Genomic DNA, 11,024 nt, shown 5'->3' with positions numbered 1-11,024 from the left:
GGGGTTTTTTTTCTTAAAATTTTCAAGACAAAGTTAATTAACTTATTTAACTACATGCATATTATCAATATTTTAAATAAAATTGCTACAAAGAATGTATTTTATTTCGTTTTTTGTTAGGCACCTGACGTGTTTTCACATGAGTGACTTAACCTGATGAGTCTTATTATACAGCCTACTCCCTTAGACTGCAAAAACAACATTTTAAACTATTTCTTTTAGAAAATACGAATTACATTGGAATGCTCTTTTTTTTTAGAACAATCGTTTCAAGAACAATTTCACTTTTCCCCCATCAATATTTTGGGACGAGAAGACGTCAGATTGCAGGAAATTTGCCAGAGTTCTCAGCAGACTGTTCAGTGAGTTGGAGCGGAACTTGATAGCACGCGCTGTCATGCGCGCGCCTGGAAACCGAAGAGTCTTTGCGACAGAAGCAGTTATGTGGCTCTTTAAAAATGATAGAAATTGCATTAAACGAGGAGGGACTTCAAGGGGAGAATAATTCTTTTTAATTCGTCAAATCAATAAAAGATACGTAAGTAAACAGGCGGCACGCGCAGTTGATTTCAGTGTTTAGATTCACGCGCGCTTGAGAATATCACAATTTTTATCTGATTTTTGCAACTAATTTATGCAAAGCATGTACAACTGTTTCAGTGTATGAAAAGTGGTATGCAAAAAAGGACCCACGTAGAGCAGTTATTGTTTTTAATTTTAAGAGTTAAATGTTTTTTTGTTTTTTTTTTTTTAATTAAACAATAGTGCAATATATTTTACTACTTCTGTTACAAAAAACTGCAAGCAACTTTTTGACCAGCAAATTTTTGATCAACAAGCAAATAATGTTGGGGGGGAATGGTAGAAATTTACCTTATGTGTTACCTTACCTTAAATGTTCAAGTTTTAACTTTATTTTGTAATTTTCTGGCTTAAGCAACACAATAGTTTAAGAGGGTGAACCTGTAAGGTGGAATGTACCAAGACAAGACACATTCCAGTGGTTCCTATTTATTCAATATTGAAAATGGAGACGTTCTGTCATACATGAGTGTCAATACAGACACATGTTCAACACTTTTGAATAAAGTTCTTTTAACAATCAGAAAAAAAGAAAACATTTTTTCAAGACAGACCTGTTTTTTTTTTTTTTTTGAAATCACAAATTAATAATCTGACATGAAATAATGTTGAATTATTCATAAATTATTTCCAAAGAAGCAAAAGACTTGAGGGAAATCACAAAGTGTTGTCTGCTTAGTCAGAACAAAGCCCTCCAGTGCAACCTTGCTTGAGTAATGACGGCAGATCCTTGCACCCATTGTGATCATGGGAGGAAGAGGAAGACGCACCTATAAATCCAGAAAACTCATACTTGTTGATGCTTACCCAGAGGAAAACATGTCTTCTCTGCTTACTGCTATCACAAATCGCTGTTTTTGTGTCTCCTTTTCTGGACTTTGCTGGTGATTTTTCTTTTCTTTTAATGATCTAACCTCCAATGCGTGAAGGAGAGGGATGGTGGAATAAGACGGTCATGAGGTGTGGAATAAAAAAGAGGCACAAACACCGGAATGCCACAGGCTGTTTCACCACTGCCCTTCCTCTTGACACTGCTGGGATATGGTGAGTTCGGTGAGATGTTTGAAAATGCATTTCTTTCTTATCTTTAGGAAATGTTTATATTCAATTTATAACTATCTGGCTGTAAGTGCTGATCTGCGACAGACAGGTTATTTATATATTCTAAATATATGAAAACATAAGTCTGCAAAATGAGTATCATGTGGTTAAATGATGTTTGTCACATATCTGTAAAAATGTCAGCTGTAACTGAAAGCCCCTATATTTTATTTTCAAACTTTAAAAACAACAAAACAAACTTAGACACATTTTTTTAAGATAATCAATAGCTTTCTTATAAGAACACATTTTAGAAATAAGCATTAAAATTGTTACTAAATAGCAAAATAGCTAACAATGGACCAAATGTTTGATCTAATGTTGCATGTTTGTGTTTTTCTTGTAGCTTTTGCAAGACTCAGTATCTGGCCATCATTCCATGTTGCCCTTAGCAACGGCAGCGTATTTGTGGACTTCAGCACAAAATCCAACAGTAGCATCGTGAGTAACTTGAGTCTTTCCCTTGTCGACATGGGAACCAACGCAACCCTTCTGACCAGGACTCTTCCCAGCAACCAACCGGTCGGTAGGGTGGAGTTCAATTGTTCCTGCTTCCTGTATGCGGGAACTTTCCGGTTCCTGCTCAGGCAGACCTCCATCACCCCTGCTTTCCATGCCAATGAAACGGATGGCGTAAGCGTAGAGAGCCTCACCTGGTGGTGGAGTTCAGAACTGGAAGTTCAGTGGCCTACCTTTCACATTGCTGTGGAGAGAGCAGCAAACCGCTCTGACTCTTTTCAGGTGAGACCAAGGGGAGGATCAATTTGAACCATTGACTTTAAAAGAGAACTGGAGCGAGTGAGTGTGATGTCATCCATAAAAAATGACTTACTGTGTTAGAATTCCTTCATTACTCTACATAGTGCACCATATAGGGCATTCACCATTTGTAGAGCTGTCCAAATCTACAATTCCATAATCGAGAAAGAGCAGCTATTCTGACAAATACAATAACTAAGTAATAGCTGTTTATTTCTCTACAGAATTCTATGGATTTTTTTATTTGGGGGGGAGGGGTCACTCAGTCCAGTTCTTATATACAGTCAATGATTCAAACCCACATTTGGGTCTCTATTCGAAAAGTCATTATCGTAAAACTAACCAGCTGTTGTCTCCATAGGTTGGAATATCAATGAATGAACACTTTCAGGCTTGCTCCAGCTCCAATAAGGATGTCCTCCTCTTAGAGGTCACCTACATGGAGTACAACCAGATAGGACGTAACAGCATCGACAAGATTCGAGCACGCGTACAGCGCCCAATCAAAGCCCTACGTTCCCAAATCATTGACTTTTCCTGCGCCTTCCCATTCACAGAGAAGGACTTCATAAGGGTGACTCTGCGATCTCCTCACACAGCACAGGAAGTGAAAAGCACTGAACCTCTTTACCTGTCCCGTATATTCTTCTATAAGCTGCTGGTGGAGAACGCCAATGCATACAAGAGTGGTTGTGTGGGGACGATGACGGTTAAAATGATAACCCCACCGTGTGCTCACATCAGCGGGAAGGTCTTGCTGTACAGCGATGCACCCGGTAAAAGGGGCATGGCGGTTTCTTCTGCAGGGGCGGGGTCGGGAGCAGAAAAATCGTCCTCTCCTCCTCTGGCTTTCAACTGGCTGACTCAAGGAGAGAATGAGACAGAATTCAACTGCTCCGTGTTCCACCCGGGGAAGAGCAAGTACTGCTTTCGCTTTGTCTTCAACTTCAGTCGCTCCCCGAGTCCTGCACAGACTTGTCTGGTGGTTTATAGGAGTACAGGTGAGATTTATCAGACAGACACAATCACATTCAACAAATGTCAGCTATGGGGGAAAATCAGGATCAGCTTCAAGTGATTGAAAAACCAGATTGTAAATTTGAAAAACAGACATTGTAACTCGCAAGTACATCTTACATATCTTGAAAGAAATATTAAAATTTTGAAAAACAAAAACCATAGCTTTGTTTTATATGGAGGTGCAGCTTTGAACATATTGGCTACCGGAACCTGATGGTCATCGAGTGACAGAGGTTATAGTATCGACATTTCTGCTCCTCTGAGTTGGCGCACAGTAGTAGTAATGCTTTTCCAAAGTTTGGTACATCAGAGGAGGGAAAACATAATGTCCCCGAAACCTTTTTCTCTATGTTTATTATGTCCCAGTAGCCAATGGGCTCAAAACCAACTTGAAAACAAAAAGTTTAAATTGAAACTGTTAAATAAAGTAAAGAAAGGACTGAAAGTGAATAAAACATAAAAAAACAAAAGTTAAAAATACAAAACAGCAGTTGTTACAAATAACTTTTCTTTCCATCAGGAAACTGTTGAAGGTCAATTGTTTGTTTTAGTTCAAGTTTTAATTATTTCTTGTAATTAAAAAAATGTATTCTTTTAAATTTTTAAAAAGTACATGTTCAATATTCCTTTTAAGACTATGATGTGAACTTTTGAGTTAAAAACAGTTTACAAATTTTCAATTTATTGTCTATTTTTCACTTTTAACTGATCTTGACTGACCCCATAGTCAGCTTCTTGACGACACTTTTCAAAAGAAAAAATTATATTCAAGAGTTTTATTCAGAGCAGAACCATCATGACCTTTAACTTTTTTGTCTTTGCCCATCACCTTTTTGTTTTTGTTAACGTTTAACATTTTTTGGCTGTCACCGGCAGAACAATGGGGGCCTTGGCAACCATGGAGCGTGTGCAGTGCGAGCTGTGGAGAAGCAGTGAGGGAACGCGTTCGTGAGTGTTTGCTTCCCTCCGGTGTGCGAGGACTGCAGTGCAGTGGAATGATAAAGGAACAATCCCTGTGTTCTTTGGAGGACTGTGTTGGTCAGTTCTTTTTTTTCAGTATCTATACCATCGCCAATTATACATTGTTTTGTATTTATATTCTTCAGACATAACTTAGTATCCTACAAAATACTTAAATAAATTGCTTTTTTTTTAAATCAAATTACAAAGGAAGTCAAATATATCTCCTTATTTTTTTAGTGTCCCCTTCCCCATCCCCTTCTCCCCCCCCTGTGCCAGTTGGAGTCAGTTTCCTTGGCGGTAACATGATAGTGGTCCTTGGCATTTCCCTCTGCTTGTCTGTCATCATGGCGACTGTGGTGGTGACTGTGTGGCGAAGGTTTTGTCAGACCCCACAGTGCAGCTCAGTGCGCAGAGGCTCCATTCATTCCCCCGGCGGGCGCAAGTTATCGGACGAGGCCTCGATCTGTGGCCACAGCCTCCAAAGACCCAGCCTGTCGGACTGTCCCGGCTCCTCGGGGGGCGTGGCTGTTCCAGCAGACGCCAATTACCGGGGAAGTCAGCCTCTCTCACCGACACTGGTGCTGCCACTTCCCCAAGACCCAGAAAGACTTTCTCCTACAGGTCAGAAGGTGTTGCCATCAGTGTTTGGGTACGTTTTGATTTATTTTTTTTAAACCACTCCAACGAAAATAGCTTTTCTTTGTTGTTTTTAACATGATTTTGTAGTTTTTTCTGATGATTGATAAGGAAAATTAAGCTTAAAGTTGCAGTTCTGATTATTTCTTTATTCAATTCTTTCTGAATCAGGAGTAGACAAAAAAAATGCAGCTTAAATTAGAGCGTATTTGTGATGTAATATGTTACAATATTTTATAATTTTGCTCGCAATTTTTGTTGCAGCTGTAATATTAGGTTGGGGTTGTGAGGAGCTGTAAGCTAGTGGGAGAGCATGTAAACAGATGGATAATGGGAAGTAAGGGTGGACTTACTTTGTGCTACTAATACTGCCCACAACTAAGAGGCAAATTTCTAATAAAACTCCTGCTGCTCAGCAGAAACTATGTCTTAGAAAATGACATATTTTTTTACATTGGCTAAAAAAGGCATGATCATTATTAAAAGATCACTGGAAACGCTTTTAGAATAGATAATCGGAGTGGGACTTTAACTGTGGTACTTTTATTGTTAAAAGTCTTGGTAAATGAAATTCTGTTGTCGCCAAAGGTACAAACTGGCTCAACAACAGTTAAAGGAAATGAAGAAGAAGGGTTTAAAAGAAGCTACTCAGCTGTACCATGTCTCTTCAAGCCCAGTTCACGACACCGTGGTGGAAAAGTCTCCCAACAGCTCCTCCGTTCTCTCACATGCTGAATTGGCTCAGTCCACCTTACCGCTGAGTCTGCAGGATAATGATGACCATGTTTGCATCGCAACCCCATTGTCCAAGCTGCCAGCACAATCTTCAAGGATCACACCTGATAGGCTGAGCCCGAAGGCGGGGCTGGCCCCGGGTCCTCCGGTTTCTGCTCGCAGCAGCAGAGGGAACTCAAAGTGGCATGACCGCACAGCTGACTGGGTTGAGATGGTGGGAAGAAGTGCACCAGTGGGCCTCATGGTAGGAGGAGGAGGAGATGCAGAAAGCATTAAGAATCCAACCTTCAGGCGAACGTCCAGTTTTAGTGACACCAAATTTTATGCAGCATCTTCAGCTCAGTCCAGACACTTCAGAGAAAGGAGCATGACCCAGGTTAGCCCTCCTCATTCATATATCTTTTTTTCCACTTATTTTATGTAATAGGATTTTAATCAAATTGGGCTTTTTGGCATTTTAATATGAGTTATTTCAATTGAAATGTGTGGTTTGCAGGTGGGATTTCGGACTCTCCCAGAAGGGAGTTCTTGGAGCAAAGGAGGATGGGAGAGACACCCTCACCGCCCTTATCCCATCCCAGAAAATGGAGTTTCAGAGTGGACTAGAGGCAATACCTATAGAAGTGACCAAAAAAAGTCCTGGCTTCAATCAGCGGTGTCTTCTCACAATCCTGAGCGCAAACACACTGGAACAAACACAAACACTTTGCCAGCGTCTGAGAATGTCGACTTCTGTGGCACCGGGGAAAGGAAAAAGGGTGGTGAGCCAGCAGATGGCAGCAGAGACTCAGTTTCAGGAATCAGGGGTCCAGCATCAAAGCCGACCAAGTCTCATGGAACCAACCATCTGAGCGTAGATCAAGTTGAGCGGGCAGAGCAGAACTGGAACCGGCGTGGCCCTTCTCCTATTCAGAGGAACATCTTAGCTCGGAAGTTGAAAGAAGCTCAGTCCTGCTCTGGAGCCAGGGCATGCAAGCGCAGCTCCAGTTTTAATCTGTCTTCCTCGGAGCAGAGGAAAGGCCGCTGCCGCTCCCTGCCAATCTCTGAAGACCACAGTGGTGGCTCCCCCTACAGGCTGAGTGAGGCAGAACAGAGGATGCTGGACTTGGATCTGAGTCCTGTGTTTGTGCAGGAGGAGGAGTAGTAGATCATAGATTTGAGGCGCAGCATCAGAAAAGAAAAAAACAACTAAGCTGTTTCCCAGGAATCTGAATCTTGAGATAAGAGGGCAAATACTCAAAAAATATATTTCTTTGTCATTGTTTGAAAGTTTTTGCAATAAACTATCATTTGTAAGACCATCACTAATTTATACATACACATCTTAGACAATCTCGCTCCAGCATGGGTCTACTTTAAAACATATAAATCGAATGGGAGACACTTTAATGTCACAAAAAGTCTCATTTATCCTGAAATTGTGCTTTGTTGTCACTTATTGAAGAGTCGCTATGATCCTCAAATAAATCTGTGTTTTTAAACCCATGAGTTCTCTAAAATGCTCACAGAATATAATGATGAAGTATTAAAGGCTCCAGCAGACATTTATGAGAAAGTGTTGCTGAAATCCTGCTTCTTTAATATCAGAGTAATATTCTCTTATAGAAGGAAATGGTTTAGTTGGATGAGTTGCAAACAAAGATACTATATTTTTGATAAAATGGTTAAATGTTCAGACAAAGAACGGGAGAAATCAAAACATAAAGCATCAAACTTTTCTTTTTTTTACCCTCAAATACAGTTTTGAAGATTTAAATTTCTCCTAGTCCACTTCCAACAGAGTCCAGGAAAAGCAGGGGCCGCACCTTCATGGTAGTGTGTCTAAGCGAGTACCAGAGACCTTTCCAGGTCCCCCACACGACGCCGTTGTCATACTGGGCTTTGTACTTCCCTTTATGGTAGAACTTTCCATTCAGATTGGCTGCGTGGCATCTGTGGGTTAACAATTGAAAAAGTTTTCCAAATAAATCCAGCACAGAAACTTGTGTTAAAGTGGTGCAGCACAGAGTTAAAAAAAAAAAGTACTACCTGTTGAACCACCATCCTCCCTCATTCTCCTGGGCACAACTCCCCTGAAGGAAGCGGTCATTATCCTGTCAATCATTGACAAAAGTCATTATATGTACTATAAAAGCAAGTGGACGGAGTTTAAATGTTTTTTTGTAAAAAAGTTTGTTTGTTTTTTACCTGATCTCTGGTGCTAAACTGCATGCTGTTGAGGCAGGACGACCACTGCTCCACCATCCCCCCCACACCAGTTAAAGCATCCCCTGCTTTCCCACTGTACCTCCCATACTGGAGACGATACTTATCCTGGAGAGAGAAAACACAGGGAGTGTTAGTAAAAAAAAAAAAAAATTCATTCAAGCCAAAAAAAAAGATACAAATGTGTTTTTCCTACAGCCTCATTGGTGATCCTAAAGTTCTCATAATATGCATGGTTTTTGTGACCATCCCAGTCCATGAGATCAATCTTCACAAGGTTCCTACCTGTAGAACAAATAAAGAGATGATCAGTATATTTTGGAGAAATAACCAACCAAATGCAGACTTCTTGAAAAGTATAGGAGATGTAAGAACATATTTATTTGTGGAGGAGGACCTTCTAGGAGGAGAGAGTGTATGTGCTCATTCCCGAGCCAGAACTCATCATTCCACAGCTTGAAGTCACCAAAGCCGTCTCTGTAATCCACCCAGTCTCTGAAATAAAAATCACACTCATGTTCTACTTGAAATGTGTTGACTTTATAAGAAATCTCCCTTTCTATATGAAAATCAGAAAAAGCTTAGCAGGTGATTAAGTCTAGGGGGCAACATTTTTTTGGAAAATGGCTACTTTATAAGGTTTCCAGCTCAAAAGTTACAGCACTGTTAAATTGTTACATTTAAATTACTTATGTGTTTCTGGGTAGCTTCAATATGGCTCGCCATTTTTGTTGTACTGTGAGATCGGAGATGTGAGGGGCTGTAAGCTAGTGGGAGAGCATGTGAACAGAGAGCTCTCAGAGAGGGGGAGGGGAAGAGGGCCGGGTTGTTTTTCTTTTTGCCAACTCAGAGGCGAATTTCTGATCAACTTCTTCCGCTTTGCATAAATTCTGTCGACAAGATATGGTTTTATTATTTTGGCTAAATTGAGGTGGGATTTCCTTTCCTCCATTCCTTCCCTACATGGGTGGCTTGTCTGTTCTAGGCACCCCAGGGTCCACAGTTTACCCTCTAGCGTTAAGTCACCATGTGTGCTGTAAGCTGGGGGACTTTTTCTATTGTTGGAGTACCTGTTGAAGTCAACTCTCCCATGCCGACGTCTCTGAAACACCGTCCACCCTCCTCCATCTTCCATGTCACAGTATACCAAAAACGGCTCCTGGTGTAGTTTGGGTCTGATACGGTAGAAACCACTGGGTGGTCTCAGTCTGTCAAATATTTCAGAACAGTCTAGAAAGAACCAAACAGAACACCCTTTGAGGTAGCTTTCCATCATTTCTATAGTTCAGACAATCAAACAGTAGGTCAAATACCTTCACATGTCCTACCTGTATCATGGACGATTAAGTTACCAGCTACTGGAAGGCGGTTCATCTGTGTCTTATCCAAGCTGTTGCTGAGGTTGGCGCCAGAGACAGAATCAATTGGAGATTTCCCAGTAGCCTCAGCAGGTTGAGAAGGTTTAAAGTATTTGTGCTTCTGCAGGTGCTCAACCTGCCAAGTGCTAATCAGGAGCTTGAACTCCAGCTTCTTTATGTTGCTCTTCAGGATGGAAATCTTTGGCCAGCATGAGTCTTTTACCTTAAAAACACACCGAGTCCATAAAAAAAGAACATGATTAAATTTGATTACAGAGGCATAAAAACAAAGGAAAAAAATTACAAATTAATATTTTTGGTGGCAGCAACAAATGACAAAACAAATATTTATCTAAAACTGAATCTTTTAATTAATTTGTTAAAGAGACATGTCCAAATTAAGCTTTTTAAATTTTACTTTAAGGTGTTTTGTCATGCTGCATTTTTCAATCCTTAATGCAAAATACATATGTTTAAATGATTTTTACTTTTTCATTTTATCTTTAAATTGAAAGTATAAATAAAAATGTATATGTGTATTTATTTTAGCTGTTTGACAAATGGTTCATTTGAAACTTTAGATTTTGGAATCATGCACAGTATTTTATGCATTCATTTTTCATGTTGCCATGTTTTGTGCTTTGACTTGATGATATTTCAACAATAAACTCTAGAATTTTGTCCATGGAATTGTTTAATTTAAATTTTTACTTTTTTTTGGTGTTCTAAACTGAATTTTGGTCCTATTTTATATCAATCACTTTATAAAGTACAATTCTTCAACTCATTTACAATGTAAAAGTATATATTTTTACAAATTAACATATTTTATTTGGGCTTTAATGTGTATAGTTTTTTTTATCAACATGTGTTTTTTTAGCTTCCATACACAGAAATACAGACTGGCAGTAAAACACAAAGTGCACATACGGGCAGTTGTGCAAAAGACGCCGCAGTTGTGCACAACAGAAACAGCAACAGCCACGCCAACATGACTTTCTTGATAAATCCTATCACAGCCATATTTCTCTGAAAAATATCAAAAGATATTTTCTCAAAATGTGATACCAACCAGTGAAGTAAAGAATAGAAAACTTCCAGACCTACCATCAGTCCACCCCACTTCTCTCTGTGTGATGTTTCAGTGTTCAGATCCTCCTAAGTGCGTCAGTTTTAGATTTATTGTGTGGGTCAGTTCTGCATGGTCCACATTAGATGATTCAGGCTTGAACAATCTTTGCTAAGCCCTGAATTCAGAACAGTTTGAAACGTCTCTTCTTCGGAAAGCAGCTCAGAGTTTCAAGACTGTTTCTGATCTCGGAGCTGCTGAAGCTTCCATGGACAAAAACACAGTCAGAGCTCATTCCTGGCATATTTGTCCAACAAAGCTGACTGTCGGAGCTCAGTTTTTTTTACAAAGATTTTTGATAAAAAAAGTCAGACAATAGTTTTGTTTTTTTTTAAAGCCACATTTTCCTTGTATAATAATAAATAATTTATTTATTTGCTTTGTTTGACGTGGTTTTATTCAAACCAAAATCTGAAAAATCACAAAACATAACAAACCCTTTTTGTTGCTACCATCACATTTAGATAAAGACTCCAAAATAGAGGAAACAAATCGCAGGCTGGGAAAAGTAAATATTTGTTTAGGAAACTGCTGAC

The 11,024-nt window shown here is 39.6% G+C and overlaps 2 protein-coding genes across 4 annotated transcripts; one reads left to right on the top strand and one right to left on the bottom strand.

Annotated features, from left to right (window-relative positions):
* The first annotated feature begins 322 nt into the window (after positions 1-322).
* Positions 323-7,281, top strand: thsd1 (thrombospondin type 1 domain containing 1). 3 transcript variants are annotated; one of them, XM_020708822.2, is made up of 8 exons: positions 323-538; positions 1,512-1,626; positions 2,030-2,424; positions 2,804-3,443; positions 4,339-4,500; positions 4,663-5,074; positions 5,734-6,172; positions 6,293-7,281. In XM_020708822.2, the coding sequence occupies exons 2-8, from the start codon at positions 1,575-1,577 to the stop codon at positions 6,938-6,940; spliced, it is 2,748 nt and encodes a 915-aa protein (XP_020564481.1). In that variant the 5' UTR covers positions 323-538; positions 1,512-1,574; the 3' UTR covers positions 6,941-7,281. The 3 variants fall into 3 exon arrangements, with proteins under 3 accessions (XP_020564481.1, XP_011481647.1, XP_023818693.1); XM_011483345.3 differs by having other exon boundaries at positions 326-538; positions 5,650-6,172; XM_023962925.1 differs by lacking the exon at positions 323-538 and having other exon boundaries at positions 1,174-1,626; positions 5,650-6,172.
* A 73-nt stretch (positions 7,282-7,354) lies between these two features.
* Positions 7,355-10,698, bottom strand: LOC101172515 (fibrinogen-like protein 1). The gene is made up of 9 exons (XM_004076221.4): positions 10,467-10,698; positions 10,290-10,388; positions 9,330-9,582; positions 9,072-9,231; positions 8,399-8,496; positions 8,198-8,286; positions 7,984-8,109; positions 7,825-7,889; positions 7,355-7,728 (listed from the first exon to the last, which is right to left on the bottom strand). Exons 1-9 carry the CDS (start codon positions 10,467-10,469, stop codon positions 7,548-7,550), a joined length of 1,074 nt encoding a protein of 357 aa, XP_004076269.1. The 5' UTR covers positions 10,470-10,698; the 3' UTR covers positions 7,355-7,547.
* Between the last annotated feature and the right edge of the window lie 326 nt (positions 10,699-11,024).

Source organism: Oryzias latipes, chromosome 14, assembly GCF_002234675.1.
Source record: "Oryzias latipes chromosome 14, ASM223467v1".
Lineage (NCBI taxonomy): Eukaryota > Metazoa > Chordata > Actinopteri > Beloniformes > Adrianichthyidae > Oryzias > Oryzias latipes.
This window is presented reverse-complemented; position numbering and strand designations above follow the sequence as displayed.

Excerpts from the sequence above, each read along its gene's own strand:
- thsd1 (XM_011483345.3), top strand. The coding sequence starts at position 1,575 with ATGCCACAGGCTGTTTCACCACTGCCCTTCCTCTTGACACTGCTGGGA. Across the intron at positions 4,501-4,662 it reads TTCTTTGGAGGACTGTGTTG|TGTCCCCTTCCCCATCCCCT; the intron begins GTCAGTTCTTTT and ends TTATTTTTTTAG. Across the intron at positions 5,075-5,649 it reads GTGTTGCCATCAGTGTTTGG|GTACAAACTGGCTCAACAAC; the intron begins GTACGTTTTGAT and ends TTGTCGCCAAAG.
- LOC101172515 (XM_004076221.4), bottom strand. Across the intron at positions 9,583-10,289 it reads CGTCTTTTGCACAACTGCCC|GTAAAAGACTCATGCTGGCC; the intron begins GTATGTGCACTT and ends TGTGTTTTTAAG. Across the intron at positions 8,287-8,398 it reads ACACTCTCTCCTCCTAGAAG|GTAGGAACCTTGTGAAGATT; the intron begins GTCCTCCTCCAC and ends TTTGTTCTACAG.